Here is a 16,991-nt window from a genome sequence, read left to right as displayed (position 1 = left end):
GGAAAGGGGCGGAGCCCAGGGTTCGGCCACCAAGGCGAAGACTGGGGGAGGGGGAGGCAGGGCCCCTGCCATGTGCCGAGCGCAAACACTGGCACGTCTTGTTTTATTTAGCATTTGCGGGACCCTGGGGTCAGCGTCCCTGGCGCAAACGGGTGCAGTGCTTTTGCTAGTTGGGGCTGTATCCAGAACCCAAGGGAAAATCTGTGCAGCGAACGCCCCAGCAGACAGAATTCCTCACTCTCACCAGCAACACTACTGCTGCTGGCCGGTCGCAAAGGACCAAACGGAAATTTCATAAAAGGGAAGACAATCCACAGTTATTCCATATTATGCAACAGGTCACCGCAGTGCAGAGCACTGGTCTGCGAGTCAGGATATTGGAATCTAGCCCCAGCTCTACTTCTGATTCCCTGAGTGGCTCTGGAAAAGTCGCTTGAGATCTCTGGGCTCAGAGCCCGGCTGAGACATTTAGAGACCCTAAATACAAAGGAGATTCACGTTCTCCCACCACAAGTAATCAAATAAAAACACTATGAAACGGTAATATAACTTTTATTGTTTCCTGTGCTGTCCACCTCAGTGTTATTTTTGGAAATAACAAACTCAATTTTTTTTTCCTCCTCTTAAACCACCCTGGCCTTGGACAAATCTTTTCCCCATCTCTGCAATGAGGGTATGGGGTCCCCAGATGCTCCTTTAGCTCTGTCTTTACTGGGCTGACATTCTTGGCTAACGTCAGTCCAGAGGCTGCAGAGCGTGGCAGTGGGCACCCAGAAGTCTCCTACAGTCCCCTGGAAAAGATTCCTCCTATCCATACTTTGGCCCTAGAACATGGTTAGCAGCCAGGCCAAGGAAGTTGCTGGTGTTGCACAGCAGGCTTGGGCATCTCTGACAGAACCAAGGCCCTTCTGGTGACTGTGGCTTCACCGCCCTTTGGGACACACCTTGCTGTGGCATGTCCCAGGATCCCAGTGCTCTGCGAGTGACTGGCCGTGCTGGGGCGAGCTCACCAGATGATCCTCTTGGCCTCTCCCTTCTCACAGTCCTGTTATCTCCTAGGGGTTCGAGGATTGGCCAGCTTCACTCAGTGCTCTTTTGTCATCTTGAGAGCCCAAATCACAGCATGCTTCTGCTTGAAGTCGTCTGACAGGCTTCCCTCTGCTCACTTATCTCTGGATGTGCTGGCCAGTTCTCCCTCTCACCAAGGGGCCCCCTTTCCTCTAAAAGGGAACTCTGGCAAGACACCCCAGGAGCCCTCCAGGTTCCGGAACAGGACTGGATCTCCCTTCCCCACCATTTCCTCCCACCAGCAGGGCAGAAGCCAAATACCCGACACCACCAGTGAATCACGTGGGTCCGGAGTCCTCTACCATGCGGTCTGCACACAGAGCCCCACGCACACAGGAGATGCTCGCTAATTTCTTTGTTCACCCACTCACTAACTGCTGATGGCTAGCTCGGTGCTAGCTGCTGGGGCAGCAAAGATGAGCGCTCGTGGCTGTAGGAGAGTTTCATGTAGTGGGGAAAATCTGACCCAACTTTTGCCATATCCAGGCGGAGAACATGGCTTCTCAGGGTCTGAGGAGCACAAGTGCACTGCGCCCGCAGGGACAGATGTCTGTCCAAGTGTCTGAGGCCCTACTGTCGTCTCTGCCGAGCGTGAGACTTCCTGCTCCAGCGGGTGACGCGCTGTCTTCTGCTGAATGTCTGGGCCCACATCTGTGGCCACCATCTGTCTTAGATCTTGAGCTCACAGGGCAGAGAGCTGGGCCACTCTCCCAGGAGAAGCCAGTCACCCCCACTGCTCAAAGACCCTGCACGCCGTCTCAGAGTGTGGGAGCAGTGTGTGTCCTGAGGGTGGGGGCTTTCACCAGCAACCAGGCCTCCATCTACTTCCAGAGAAGGGCCAGTGTCCTCTGTACCTACATCTTCTTCAGCTTCTTCCTGTTAAGGCTCGGCTGAACGGCCACACATTACTATGTGCCAGGCATCCGGCGAGGGGCTAGGGACCGGTGAAGTCTATGACCTGGTCCAGGAGATTTTTACCAGGCTGGGAGCTGCTGTGGTGGAGCCGATCCTAAGGACAGTCAGCCAGTGAGAGGTACTGTGGGTTTGCTGAGCTCATCACAGCCAGTTTAGTGCAAAGAGCACAGACTCTGGAGTCAGAAAGACCCCAGTTCGAACCCTGCCTCGCGCACTTGGTAGCTTTGCGATGTTCAGTGAGGAACTTAAGTTCTGAAGTCACGATTCCTCTGTGTAAATGGGGCAACAGTTCCTACCTTGTCCTGGGAATTAAATGTGTATAAAGGTACAGCACAGCCCCTGAATAAAGATGCTCAGGTCATGTTCATCCCCTCCCTGTTTCCCAACTTCCTTTGCCACTCGAACAGCAGGGTGTCTCCCTTATTCCTTATCCCCCAGCCTGCCGGCCCCTCCGCTGCCCAGCACCCCGCTGTCCAGGAGACCTGCACCCGTCAGTTGGATCAGGATTGCAACCCTGGGTGCTTTTCTTCGCTGGAGAGGACAACACAACCTCCCTCCCTGTCTGAACATCTCATACTAAATGATGTACAAAATTGGTATTCTGGAGTGTAACCAACCCAGGTAAGCAGCAGCTCAGTGCTCACTGGGGCTGGCTCGTCGACGCCTGCCCATAAGCATGGAGTGATGGGAAGAGTCCGGGCCTGGGAGCTGCCGCTGAACTGGAATCCCCAGCCATTTCTCACCACCCGTGCCTGAGCAAGTCACTTCTCTTCAGAGCCTGGAGCCCTAGGATGTGCAAGTTTTGGTGTTACTACTCACTGTGCTTTGGCTTCGGGCTCGTCTCACTTTGGTCTCCTCATCCCTGGTTCTGTGGCTCAGCAGCCTCTCCAGCCAGAGGGTGCCCGGGGTGGGGGTGGGGGTGGAGCCTGTGGACAACCCCGGCAGGCCAGGCCTACAACGACAACTTATGAAAGAACACAAGACAAGAATGCAACTGGAGGGCCACTTAGGATAGAAGACAGAAAGGTGTGGTCAGTTCTGACCGAGAGAAGGGTGTGTGAACCCAGAGAGGCCTCTGAGATTTTCCTCAGCCTGAGCCTTTCCAGGCCAGGGGCTCACCTCTGTTGTTCCCACCACCTCTCCTTTCTTCCCGGGCTCTTCCTGCAGCTCAAACTCGGGGGTCTCCATTCAGGCAGTTGGACCTTCGGGTCCTTTGAGACAAGCTACCTGCTGGTCCGCAGCATGGAAGATCTCAGAAAGGAATGGGCTGAAGAGGGAAAGAAGGCAGCACGCCTGGGATTCAGGTTTGGCTCCTGTTGGAGAACACGGAGAAGGGCCCCTCTGCTCTCTGGAAGGCCACTAGGCTTGAATCCACTTGATTTCAGGCCAACACCTGTATCAGAAGACCGTTCCTTTAAGGGGACTCCAAGTCCCAGCCTTGCCTTTCTTGAGGAGTCGGAGATGATCACCTCATGACTCCTCGGGGAAGCAGGCTGTGCAGATTCCCTCGCCAGGAGCCCCGGAGTCCCCCCGGGTGGAGGAGGTGCCACGGAAGGCCGGCAGCCATCGGCAGGGCCCGGGAGTAAGCTCAGTGCAGGCAGGCGCAGGACTGAGCTGAGTCCAGGCTGGGGGCTGCCGCGTGGGCCACAAACCCAAGGTCTCCAGGATCCTCGCTGGCTCCGGTCTTAACTTGGGAAGCTTTAGCAGGTCAGGAGCAAGCTGGCCAAAGTGGGGGATCCGGAGAGGAGCAGAGGTTGGCCTGATGTACCACAGGGAAGTGGGGCCAGCACCGAAGAACAGACTACAGTTGAGGGGATGTAGTTTCCAGAACCGTCTGCTGCCTTACCCGGCTGGTGCCAGGGCAGGGGGTGGGGAGAAGGATGCCACATCCTCCTGTCTGCTCTCAGGGGCCTCTTCCAACCTGAAGCTGCAGCTTCTTTGAGCCTATCCTCACCCTAAGCGTGGGGCTGAGCCAGTGAGGCCCACTACAGCCCAGGGCTCTGCATCTCCCCCTTCAGGATGTCATCTGATGTGGTTCCCCGGTCCCCAACGCCCTCTCCCCAACTCAGGATGGACAGGCAGGTTTTCTCTAGTCTCAGTGACCCTCCAAGGCAAGCCGGGCTTACAGTCTTCTGTAGTGCAAAACAGGTGGGAGGCGGCTTTGCAGACAAAGAACCTCCCTGATCCATCCCTTCTACCCGAGGCCCTGGTGGAATAGAGCCCCTGACCAGAAGAAGAGAAGCCAAGTGGCTGCATCCAGCTTGCCCACCATCCACCCCAGCTCCAAGAGGACAGCTCGAACTTCCAGAGCCCCAAGTGACACAGCAATAAGGGGACTGGGGCTCCAATGGGTGGTGACCAGCATTTTAAAAAATGAAGTTAAACAGAAAATATCAGAGTATTTCGCACATGAGCTAACTTCTATTCTGTGAAACACGTATTGGGTTGAGATGTTAAGGGTTTCCTACTGTGAGATGACATCAAATTAGAAAAAATATATATATATATATTGGGGGTGCCTGGCTGGCTCAGTCAGTAGAGCATGCAAACTCTAGATCTTGGGGTTGTTGAGTTCAAGCTCCATATCGGGTGTAGAGATTACTTCAAGTTTTTTATTTTTTATTTTTTGAGAGAGAGAACATGCACCAGCTGGGATGGGGGGCAGAGGGAGAGAGAATCTGAAGCACGAAGCCCAACGAGGGGCTCAATCTCATGACCCTGAGATCATGACCTGAGCTGACATGACAAGAGCCCCTTAAAATTATTATTTTTAAAAATATTGCCATTGAGGGGCGCCTGGGTGGCTCAGTGGGTTAAAGTCTCTGCCTTCGGCTCGGGTCATGATTCCGGGGTCCTGGGATCGAGCCTCACATTGGGCTCTCTGCTCAGCAGGGAGCCTGCTTCCTCCTCTCTTCTCTATCTGCCTGCCTCTCTGCCTACCTGTGATCTGTATTTGTCAAATAAATAAAATCTTTAAAAAATATATATTGCCATTGAAGACCTGGAATCAGCTACATAGATTCCCCGGGCTGGTCCTGCCCAGCTCTGATCTGCTCACTCCCAGACTGGCCCCCATTTCCTCTTTGGGTCTCACATCTGAGGTCCCTCACCACCATCAGCGCAGCCCTACCCCTTTCTCTCCTGCGCCCCATGGTACAACAGACCACACAGCTTGCTCTTTCAACAGGCCCTAGGCTTACCAAGGGGCTGGTTCTCATTGTGCCAAGTGAGCACACAGTCCAGAGACAGGATGTAGGGGACACCTGAGCTGAGTTTTCAAAGATGGTCAGAGGGCCAAGGCAAGTGCACAGCATTTGCAAAAGCCTGGAGGTGTGGAAGAGTATGGGGTAGGGGGAGACATGCTCTATAGGAAGAGCCCAGAAAGTGTCAAAGACCCTGTGCAGCAAACGACCCCTTCTCATTCTCGTTAATTCTGCCAGCTTCCCAAGTCCATCTTGGCTTCATTTCCCAACTCCTCAGGGACCCCACCCTGCTCTCACAGAATTTACCAGCTCCCAGCTTTTCTTTATTACATTTAGCTTCTCAATTATAACCTTCCTTAAAGCAGGAGCCGGGTCTGATGAACCTTTTTAGCTCCCACAGCACCCAGCCCCGCAAATTCAAAACAGAAGGCTCTCAGCTGCATGACGCTTACAGAACCGGCAAATGCAGCTCCAGGGGGGAGCAGCCGGCCTGACCATGCAGTGTGTTCAGTTAGGATCTCAACACAGTCCGCACCAGGGGCTCTCCTGTCACCTTGTTCTGGATACACTGTCGTCCACTTAATGTGGGATGAGGAGCAGGGTTAGCGTTAACGTTGTGCACGGGGCTCTGAAAATAATCTGTAGATGTAAAGAATTAATTTGTAGGGAAAGAACTTCTTCATGTCTCCCAGTGGCTTGCCTTTCTCTCAGAGCACAGAGCCAGGCTGAAGGGCTCAGGTCTGGCCTAGAACAGGTTCTAGAACAGGTCAAGGCCCTCGCTGGGGGTCTCTCCAGGGAACCCTGTGACATGGAGGCAGCATCTAGCAACACTCTCTGCCTTTTTACTTTTTTTAGTTGCCAAAAACAATTCCACATCTCCCGCCCCTTCTGAGCCTTATAGCAACTGGAGGCGGCCAAAGCACAGGCGGCCATTCCTGCCTGGTCCATTAGGGCACTGAGGGACAGGAAGACAGAGCTGGCCTGGGCTGGGAGAGGGCAGGATTTTCATTTCCTTGTTTGTGAAGAGGATGGCATGATCAGATTGTGTAGGGGAGTTGAAGAATGAATGTTCTGTGAAGCCAGGCCCCCCATTTCCCTCCCTGAGTTCAGTCCCGGCCCAGGACTGCAGAGGCAAGGCTGCTGCCCAGGCCAGCTGGGTCTCTAGACTTCTAAGGCGAGCCATGAGGGAGTCCGGGAGAGCAGAGCCCTAGAATACGGCCACACAGCTGCCGACAGGCGTGTCCTCACCCACAGCAGGCACCCAAGGCTGGCACTCAGAGACTCATCTCACATTTTCAAGCTTGTAGTCCCTTCCCATTCAATCCTGCTCCGCCTACTACAGCTACCACATCTCTCTGGGTCTCAGTATCCTCATCTGTAAAATCAGTGGGATACTCCTACCTTGTCTACACCGAGGCTGTGAGGCAACACAGCTGAACTTCCCGACAAGGGACCGGAGCTGAGGAGCCCCTTCTCTTTGCTGACACTGCGTCCTGTGCCCCCACGACTGCAGGTGCCTGGAAGCGACTGAGGCCTGAGGTTACCCAAGTTCTTCGGCCACGCCCTTCCTTCTAGAACAGCCAGCTAGCCGGCCGCGCTCTGACCCCTTCACACCATGGGGGTCTCCTGCCCAGTGCCACACACACAGAGACACACACACTCACACCCTTTGGCTGACTCCAGCCTGTCTCGGGCCCTGCGGAGCAACCCCAGCACAATAGGGCTCTTGTATTCCCTACCCCCACCAGGTCCCAGCTTCTGGCAGGTTCCCCCAACCCACCGCAGAGCTCCACAGCAGCCAGAGTTCCTCACCACTTCCTCCTTAACCCTCTTTTCCCTGCAACCTCTCTGCTCTCTCCATCCTCACCCCTTCCAAAGATCTGTAGTCCCAGGCTCTCCTCACCCCTGATTCAGAGTGCCAGGCTGTGTTCACACGCCCACCCAGGTCCGACCCAGGTCCGAGCTCACTCCCGCAGGCCCGGACCCTTCAGGTAAAAGAAAAACGTGCTAAGTTAATTCACAGTAAGGTACCGGTGAGTATTTTAAAGAAGGCAAGGATAAGCAGCTCTGCCCAAAGGAGTTAATGATCCTTAATGCATTGTAAGGTCCCAGGGCACCGGTGTAAGGGACGTGTTGTACACGTGCACTCCTGAGGCCACCCCATAATTATAGGAGCACACGCATGACACTGGGCCTAGCACAGCCCAGAGCTTAACACTTTTATCCCTAACACAGAAGGTCGGCAGGACTTGTGCCCCTCGGTGCTCAAGCCACCGGGGAGGTGGACTCGGGGAGGGGCTGCTGAGAACGTGACTTTCCAACAGGCTCCAGGTGCTGCTGATGCCCCTGGCCTTCGAGCCATGCTGGCCTGTAAGATACTCCTCCCTGATTCGGCCAGAGGCAGTCGTGGATCCGGTAAGAGGAGACTGCTGACCTCATAGGACAAAGGCCGATAGGGAATCTCAAGCCAAAGGGCAAGGCTCCCGCCTCACCTCCCCCAGGCCAAAGGATCTGACCATCTGGCAAGGAGAAGGGCTCTGAATCGCCATCAGCAACCTTGGGGGCGGGGGCTCAGCAATCCTTCTTACTGGATCTTGCGATCTTTCTGTAAAGCACACTTTTGGACTCCCTTCTCATGTGCTAGGCATTATACCTACTATTTCCACTCCTTACAACCACGCATGGAGCTATCCCTGAAGCCTGCAGAGGTAGGATCTGAACCAGACCTACTCCTGAAGCCCAGGCTCTTAACCTCCAGGTGATTCTGCCTTAAGAAATGACAACAGAACAGCTAATTTTAGGAAGCAGAGACTCCCCATACCTCAACTAGTGTTGTGTGCCATGTCTCTCCCCCACTTACCCGGGGGCTGATTTTAATTACAGAGAGAGTGAGCCTGGGCAAGTAGAATGATGAGTAAGTGGGAGGGGGGAGGGGCAGAGATTCTCAGAAAGCAAAACTCACCAAGGTGGGTGGAGCTAGCTGTAAACTTCGCCTTCTCAGAAGTGAGGAGCTGGACCTTCTAGCTCTAGGATTCTAGGAGATGACTATGTTTAAAGAGAATTATTTTCTAAATTAAGAGACACAGCAGCTATGTGCCTGCTCATCTTCTCAGCCAAGGAGAACCTGTCCTCCTAGCACTAGAGGAAGGAGGGCGGCAAACCCTCTAAGGCAATGAGCAGGTGTGCCCGGGTCAGCCACGCAAGTGGGGTACACGTGGCTCCCAAGAGCAAGTCTCCCTGTAAAGCTGCCCATCTTCGGATGGAGAAGTCCGAGCCCAACTCCTTCCCATCGAAGACCTGTATTCCTTCCCTTCCGGGGGCCCAGAGCCGTCACCCCTGGGTTGTAAGCCGACGGCTGAGCCTTCCCTATCCCGCTCACTGCTGTCTTCCCACCACCAAGCGTTAGTGATCAGCACATCGGAGGTACAGAAGATGTATGAATCAACACGTTGCCGACATGCCCACAGTGTCCGCGGGGACGCAGTCAGCTGCTAGATTTCCCTACCTTCCCGCCCCCTAGATGCTCAGAGCCCTGCCTGAAGAACTAGAGTAAAATCAAGAGGCTGGGAGATTCACTTCTCAAAACTTATTTTAATATCCTCCCCACCCTCCCCCGCTCCCCCCAAGTTGGGAAAGTCGAAAACAGTCTGGCTGGGTTTAATTACAAATTAATACACATTTTTTTGTCATTGTTTAAAGTAAATCAATTGTGGCAATAAGGGATTATCCTTGGAAAAAGTGAAACCCATATTAACAAAATATGTCATGGAAGAACCCCACTTAGTGATTTCATTGGCTACTTCAAAATCTAGAAAAAGTCAGCATTCTGCATGTTCTCTGGGGCTAGTCCATGTAGTGGAAAGGTCTTGCCCAGACTCAAGCAAGCCCAGTCAGCTCCAACCAGGGCTAAAAACCAAGGGGAGCCAGGAGAGAGGGCATACCTTCTTCAGGACAAGGGCAGAGAAGGGAGATGAACAAATAAAGTCCCGCAGCTCCACTCACAAGCCCATGGGGAGGAGGAGGCAGGAAGTTAGACAGAAAGTTTAAAGATGCAGCATTCTTTCAACCTTGAAAAAAGTTAAAAAAAAAAAAAAAAGAAAGAAAGGCCTTGCAAGACCACTGAATGAGAAGAAAAAACAAGGAACAGAACCTACTACTCTGGGTCCGTCTCGACTCATCATCCTTCACACCTGCACATACCATCCCTCCGGGGCGCTCAATCTTTGAGACTCACAGGGACTCTCTGCTTAACAGGCTGAAAGTCACGGTTAAAGAGGTACCACACACATACACAGACATGTACATCACATGTGTAATGCTTGTATAAGCACTTGTGATAAAATGGAAATCTGGAAAAACATTTTTATCTGCGGTAACTTGGAAAGCTGGGGGCGCCAAGAGCTCCAGGGCTGCCTTCCTTCCACTCAGAGCTCCACAAGGCGGTACCTACCCGCCACCGTCTCTCCGACTGGGATCATCACTCCAACCTCCCCTAAGAGCACCTGGTTACCGAGGGGCGCGGGGCAGGGAAGGGGCACAAAACCAACACAGGTGCCAGCAAAAGTGTCACCAGTGGCACGGAAGAAACACTCGAGTTAGCGAGCGTCTCTACTCTAGCCTTTCCCACTTCCCTCCCCCTGCCCAGGGAACTCGCATGCCTGAATGCTGCATCTTTAAATATTTCTGGCTGAGCCCTCTTGCCACATATGTCAGTAACATTCCAAGCTGGCTACCACATGCTCCGCTCTGGCCTCCTCCCCTCTCTGCTGTCGAGTGCTCTGCTGTTTCAAGGGCACGGTGGGGCCATGCATCTCCCATTTCAGCTCCGTCTTCAGTTCATCACACATCTCAGAAACAACCAAATGTGGGGGGGAAGAAAGTTCCAAAAGAATGTTCATGTTCAAAATACCTATCTCCCTGCGATTCTTTTTTAAGTCCACTTGCTCAATCTATTAAAGTGAGTTAGACAAAGCGTGTGTGCACATGCACACACAGACGCACACACCAGCACACACCCACAAAATTTAGAGGGCTGGAGGCTGTTTCCTGCCAAAAGATCTAACAGAGGAAAGCTTATGAGCTGATCAAGTTTTAATATCGTGGTTAACAAGAAAGGTACACCATTTAGCAAGCACATTTAGAGACGGTGGGGAGGACCTCCTGATCCCTGGAGGATCTGGCTCCCTGGCCCATTTTCTGCCTACCTCTGGAGCAGTTTTTGATAGTTACTACATTCAGAGAATCCAAGAGGACTGCATGGACAGATGAACCTTTATTTAAAAAAATAGCACTTCAAATAAATTAAAAGGGACAACCGTCAAGTGTTCAAATTGTGAAGAAAGAGTTGAAAACCTAGAGACTCCAAGCTGCGGGCTTCTAACCTTGTTCTTTGTCCGACGGCAAAGCCCCACACACCTCAGTCCTCCCACTCGACGCTTTCCCTCCTGAGACGAAGGAAGCGCCTGCACACAGGAGACCAGACGGAGGAGAAAGCTGCATCTGACTGGAATGAACGTTGCCACGTACTTGCTAATACGAGTTTCACTTTATGACCAAATGTATTCTTTCAAAAATAAAAAAGGGGGGAGGGAAGCTGCATGTTTTTAAAAATTGAAATTATTTAGGGATAAAACACTAACTCTAGTGCCTTTAACGGGCAATAGCAACTTTTTTCCTCCGAAGTCAAACACCATCCCCAGCTGAGCCTTTGTGCTACAAGCTTTTCAGGAGATGTTACCTAAACTTTATTAAAAGAAAAGAACAAGTTTAAATATAGACACTGGACTAGCCCAGTCTGTATTTTCAAGTCCACATTCTTCATCTGAAGCACTGCATCAGGGACCCCCCTGAGTCTGCATGTTTTCAAGTTCACAGTACATGGAACCAGTTTTTCTTTTTAATTTTTTCCTCACTCAGAGCAGCCACACGCAGTGGCCGTTGACGCCGGAACCTCGGGCGGGGCCTTTTCCTACAAGGCCTGGCCAGAGCTGCCCAAGGTTTCTCCTCAATGAGAATCGATGCTGTCATGCTCTATGGATGGGAAAAAAGCAAGAAAATAAAAGCACCTGGTACAGGTTTCATGAGATCCATTCGGATTCGCTATGTCCCAAACCCGCTGCTGAATGCCACTTGTCCACTTGGTGTGTGCTGAACAGTTCGCGGCCTAGGAGTGGGTCTCAATTCGAAGAACTGTTATTGGACGCCCCCGAGGTCGATGCGATAGCAGCTCCAGCGGGGCTACTCGTGGAGACCGACTTTCGGATGTGAGGCAGCAAGTAGGGGTCACAGGCCAGCTGCTGGACATCGATGCGGTCCTCTTTTCGATAGGCTAAGCATCGTCGAATAAACGCCTGAAAGGAAAGGTTCTTGAAGAAGCCTGAGGCAGAGATCATCCTGGGGCCCCCAGATGGAAGCCTGAGGCTCTGCAGTGGCTGCCAGGACCTAGGCCAGGAGCTCAGAGAAGGGGCTCAGGGCCCTTCCCAGAAATCACCAGGCACACCTAGACAGGGCCAAGCAAGGGGACGCACGGGCAGCAGCGCCTCTCTCTGGCCATAGACTACTTCCCTGAAGGAGGCGGCCAAGCCGTTCCTGAGGGGGAATGGGACATGACCCGACCTCTAAATACCTCTGCCCCCAGAACACAAAACCACTCTCTCCGCCTTGGCCGGTTTCCCTGGGCACATCTACTTTCACGGTCCTGCGTGTACAAACCATGGCCTCATGGGAACTTTCTACTTCCTGAGTAAGAGAAACAAGCCACCACCCGAGGCAGGGTTAGGACACCCACCCTTACCAACACTACAGTGCATCACAGGTTGGTAAATGCTTCCCCTGTGGATCTCATTCTGCCTCACACACCTAAGCAGTAAAGGAAAACCTGAACAGGACTTGTCTCCCCAAGGGTACTGAGGCATGGAATCATACTGTGAGTGGGGTTTCATTCAGAATCCTAATTTACTACCAACATGGAAGTTTCCTTTGTGCTAGGTATGACGGGTTAGATAGGTTCAGTTTCTACCATTCTTATCACAAAGGCCCTTAAACAGGTGATCTTTTTCTATTTTTTAATCACTCTTGTGATTTAATTAAATAAATGAACTGACTTTTAAAAATCTAAAATGTCATTATGACCCTCAGGCCGTACTTTACATTCAGGTGATGACAGTGTCACAATGTAGGTCCATCAATTCTGAGGAACGTTCCACCTTGAATTTTCTGTCTACACAGCCGCCAGGGCAGCCTTTTGAAATCTCAATCAGATAACACAGCGGCCCTGAGTAAAACCTAAGGGCGCTTCCCATCTGTCCTGCTGCCTCGCCCACCGACCACACTCCTCTCCACTCCGTGGATCAGCTAAGCTTGCCCTTACGTCTCAGCTTCACACACCACTCTGCTCGGAGTTCTGTCCTCCCAAATCTACACGCGGCTCCCCACATCATTCACGACTGCTCAATACGTCACTTCACCACTGAGGCCATCCCTGACCAGGCCATCAAAAAAGGAGTTCCCGCCCCTCGATCTTCTTACTCATTTATTTTTCACCATCTGAGCCGGATCTGTTGCTAGTTATTATTTGTCCCACCTGCTGGAATGGAAACTCCTGACAGGGAGGGACCTTGTCTGTCGTTCACTGCTACACACCCGCCATGCCCTCCACTCTTAGTACTCTTAGTACTCCCCAGGCACCCTCAGTATTTGTTGTAGGAGGAGAGGGGAGAACAGGGTAGGGGTTGGAGAAATACACATTCAGAAGGAGGCAGAGGTTTTGACTGACCCCTGACTCTTATACTGATAATCCATCCATTATTACCGAGAGAAATAATACAGAAAGCAAAGCAGTCATTTTTTGCTTGCCACTGGGTCACAACTTACCTTTGCTTCTGGTGTTACTACTGGCTTTGGCGGGAACTGCACTTCAGTAGCTTTAAGAATAGTATTTTCTTGTAGAATGTCTTGCTGGGACTGGTTGTGGCCAAAAGGCTATCACACAAAACAAAACGAACAAAGGTGGGCCTCTGGTTAAAATTAAAGAGAACACAATTCAAAACCATAGGAAAGTAATGAAGACATGCTTCAGAGAGAGGTGATGGAAAGAAAACTTTGGAGATGGTCTCCTCTAACTCCCTCTTTTCATAGGTGAGGCGTGGAAAGGCTCAGAACTTAAGTAACACACTCACAAGGCAACATCAAGGTTAAGGCAGAGTTGGGACCGGAAACAGCATGTCACATCATTAACACCTCTATTCAGGTTTGCTTACAGCCAAGAAAAAGAACATTCCAGCAGGAGCGAGCAACCTCTTCTACCCTCAGTGATACCTGTAGGCTTAAGTAATACATACTTGTGCCACTGGCAGACCCAAGACACAGGTAAAGAGAGACGGAAAAGGAAGTAGAAGAGAAGGAGTAAGTACAAAGCGGAGGGGGGAGAGTTGGGGGTACTTAACTGCTTCACCTGTGCCCCAATGTGCCATTTTCTTTCCTTGTTTTTGCCCCTCCCCCAGCATGCGGGGGTGGGGGAGAGCGGGAGACTCTTCAGCAGATTCATCACTGAGCGAGGAGCCTGATGGGGCAGCTCCATGTCATGACCCTGAGATCATGACCTGAGCCAAAGTCAAGAGTCAGACCCCTAACTGCCTGCGCCACTCAGGAAGCCCAATTTTCTAAGAAGACCTTAAAATAGAAGTTCAAGCCTAGTGTCCTCTCTACCGTGCTTGTACATAACCTCTACCTACATTCTTCTCAGCAGCATTTCCACATTATCAGAGAGTATAAGTCATAATTAACTCCTCTGGGGGAGCCTGGCTGACTCAGTCAGTAGAGCACGCAACTCTTGATCTCAGGGTTGTGAGTTTGAGCCCCATGTTGAGTGTAGGGATTTCTTAAAAATAGCAGTCATTTCATTAACTCTTACTGGCTGGTTCTGAATAGTTTCCCCATATTAGAGAGGTAAGATAACAGAGACCAAGGAGAAGTTAAAAAGGAAGCTGAAATCTGAACGAAGAGCTTGGTCTGGGGACTGTAATAAAAATATTAAGAGTCCTAGGGAGTTGCAAAACTCCCAAATGGCTTATACCCACAACCTACACTGTCGGGACCACTGAAAAACTTCAATTATTTATAACACACTGACAGCAAATATGTGAGCACACACGCACTGGATCCTAGTACGTAAGTTTATTTATAAGTAGCAGGCTTATAAACACAGGAAAACACAGATGTGAAAATTCATTAGGTATAGTTTACTCCCTGGGTCATTATGTGTCCAAGTGACCTATCACCTTGATCTAGAGGTAAAAGACAGTGAACACCTTCTAACACTACACTTCCTCAATATAGAAAACAGAAAGCAGGCTTTTATTTATAATAGCTTTAACTCATGGAGTGGCTGAGAATAAAGAGCCCTGTAGAGATACCAAATTTCAGTTCTTGAGACCTTAAAGAATGGCTCCTGAGACAACGGTATACTTTAAATAAACTATTTCATACAATTCCTTGTACATATTATCAGAAACAAAACATATCCTGGATCTAACTGAAAACAGCAAAATTGCATGTTTTCAGTAGCCCAGTGGAATTCATTAAGCACTCAGGGTTGAAAAGTTCTGCTTATGCATAAAGCTTTTATTAGTGTCTGTATTTTCTTCAAACCACAACTTTCAGGATTCCATTCTGTATTATCAATTCCAAGAGAATAACCGACACCATGCCAGGGCCCATGCGCATCCCAGGACGGACATCAAGCCACCGCGTCTGACCTTCTTCCTTACCTTCCTTCCATAAAGACACTGGTAGAAGATCACACCCACTGACCAGACGTCAACTTTATTTGAGATCTTTGGTGGCTCTTTCCCAACCACAAAACACTCTGGTGGTAAATACCTGGGACAAAAGGAAAATAAAAATTCTTAGAAAAGTGACTGTATAAATCTAGGACATGTACAATAAGGCAAAGCAGAAAACCTTGTGCGAACTATTAAAAATATCTGAATTTTAACTGAAATTCTGCCAAAAAAGTAACGTGGGCCTAGCTGGGGAAAGTCAGCAAGAAGACACTCTAACTTAAGGAGGCAGTCATATCCTAAAAGCCTTAAAATACACTTCCCAACTCACTGAGAGACGAAAACATTCCCCCTAGTCCCTGCTTCACCCAGCACCCTTTTCCAGGGGTGTACCCTAATATACATGTCAGTCAAAAGTTTCAAAAGGAGAGAGAACACAGAAGACGTGCATTCCCTTTTATGAGAGCTGCAGCAGCAGCACACATCAAAACAGAACTCGAAGTGGTGTGGGTTTGCTTTCATGTAGGCTAAGAAAGATGACGGTCTCTAAAATAACTATCTTGAAAGTCCCAAATGAATTCAGGACCCCAAAGAAATCTCCAAGGGGACTGGCTGTCTGCCTTCTTAAAGTAGGCTCTTTGCAAAATCTGGACTGGGAATAACTACAACCTCTAATAAACGGTGATATTACAAAGGTATTTTACATTTCCCACGTCAAGGGTGATCAGGGACTTACTGGAAGTCTAACATGTAGGGCAGAAAAAGCCAAACAAACTAGTAGTTAGCACAACTCAATTCTCATCTGAATTCCTTCCCTCACCACCCACCCCTGGCCTCTGAAAAAGACTAGCTGGGCAGCCAACCACACCAAATTGTATGGTGTGGAAGGTAAGTGCCTCTTGGCATTTAGGAAACCAAACAAATATGCTTCCACTCACTGCCTGGGGTCTTAGCCATGGCGCAGCTGGAAGGCAGCATTCTGAAGATAACAGATCAATTTCTGCAGATCTCATGCTGGTAAAATCAATTCTGTGAAAAATTCTTTATTTTAGACCCTGCTGTGATTCTGGTATAAAAATCTGAACTTACAACTTGAAGGGGGCCACAAGAGTTGAGAGGCAGAAAATATTTGATGATGGGCTTTTCTGTTTTTTTTTTTTTTTTTTTTTTTTTTTAAGAAGTTTAGTGTCATGTTCTTGTTTCTTATTTATTACTTGTAACAGACATTTTGGGATGATTAAGACCACTGACCTATATTATTGTTTCACAATGAAAACTGTTAGCCAAAACACATACTGACTTAGGAAGAGGTTATGCCAAGAAATAAAAAATGCTGGAAAAAGAATAAAAAAACCAGCTCTCCCAAATGCCACTCAAACCTCCCTGAACCTGACTTTTCATGGTGCTTGATTCTTCAACATATATAACTTAAAGATGATCTTGGTAAATAACAAACAAAACTTGATTACAAAATGATCATTTTAATATACATTTTAATGTATTTAATCTCTCATGGAGATGGCAGGGAAGGACAGGAGTTGTTGAACTTACCCAAATACCAAGTAATAACTTAGCCAAATACTCAGAGTACAAAAGACATTAATTTAAAAAAAAAAAAAAAAAAAGACACTGCCATTGGATAGTACAAATCTGGAAAATCACTTTCTAGCTCTCAGTTTTCCCATGTGTAAATGGAGAAATAAACTAGCTCTTTACCCAAATAATACCGAAAATAATAAGTACTCTAATTCCCTATTGAGGACTTCAGGAGAGAGAGGACAGTTCTACTGCCCTCAACTGTGTTTAAAAACCAAGTTGCATGTTCCATCATGATAAAATTGTTATGGAGGAGATTCTCAAGGTCTAGTTTACTGGTCGTTTATTTAGCAGTATTCAGGGGGCCTGATTGGCTCAGTCAGTGGATCATGAGACTTCTTTTTTGTTTGTTTGTTTAAGTGTGGAGCCTGGTGTGGGGCTTGAACTAACAACCTCGAGATCAAGACCTCAGCTGAGATCAAGAGTAGGC

General features: G+C 49.7%; 1 protein-coding gene and 1 long non-coding RNA gene across 11 annotated transcripts in view; both read right to left on the bottom strand.

Moving 5' to 3' along the window:
• Positions 1 to 535: 535 nt before the first annotated feature.
• On the bottom strand, positions 536 to 4,443 carry LOC309852146. Its single transcript, XR_014305094.1, has 2 exons — positions 2,803 to 4,443; positions 536 to 2,077 (listed from the first exon to the last, which is right to left on the bottom strand). It is a non-coding gene; the product is annotated as an uncharacterized lncRNA (long non-coding RNA).
• A 5,816-nt stretch (positions 4,444 to 10,259) lies between these two features.
• TLK2 (tousled like kinase 2) overlaps positions 10,260 to 16,991 on the bottom strand; it is a 114,770-nt gene continuing 108,038 nt past the window's right edge. For all 10 annotated transcript variants that reach the window (XM_082706558.1, XM_082706560.1, XM_082706559.1 and 7 more), the window contains 3 exons: positions 14,954 to 15,065; positions 13,059 to 13,166; positions 10,260 to 11,536 (listed from right to left, as the gene is read on the bottom strand). In XM_082706558.1, the coding sequence (XP_082562684.1) occupies positions 11,363 to 11,536; positions 13,059 to 13,166; positions 14,954 to 15,065 (394 nt within the window). In that variant the 3' untranslated portion in view covers positions 10,260 to 11,362. The remainder of the gene's footprint in view (positions 11,537 to 13,058; positions 13,167 to 14,953; positions 15,066 to 16,991) is intronic.

Source organism: Mustela nivalis (genome assembly GCF_964662115.1).
Source record: "Mustela nivalis genome assembly, chromosome: 17".
Taxonomy (NCBI): Eukaryota; Metazoa; Chordata; class Mammalia; order Carnivora; family Mustelidae; genus Mustela; species Mustela nivalis.
The sequence above is the reverse complement of the archived record's forward strand: the minus strand, read 5'-3'. Positions and strand labels throughout refer to the sequence as shown.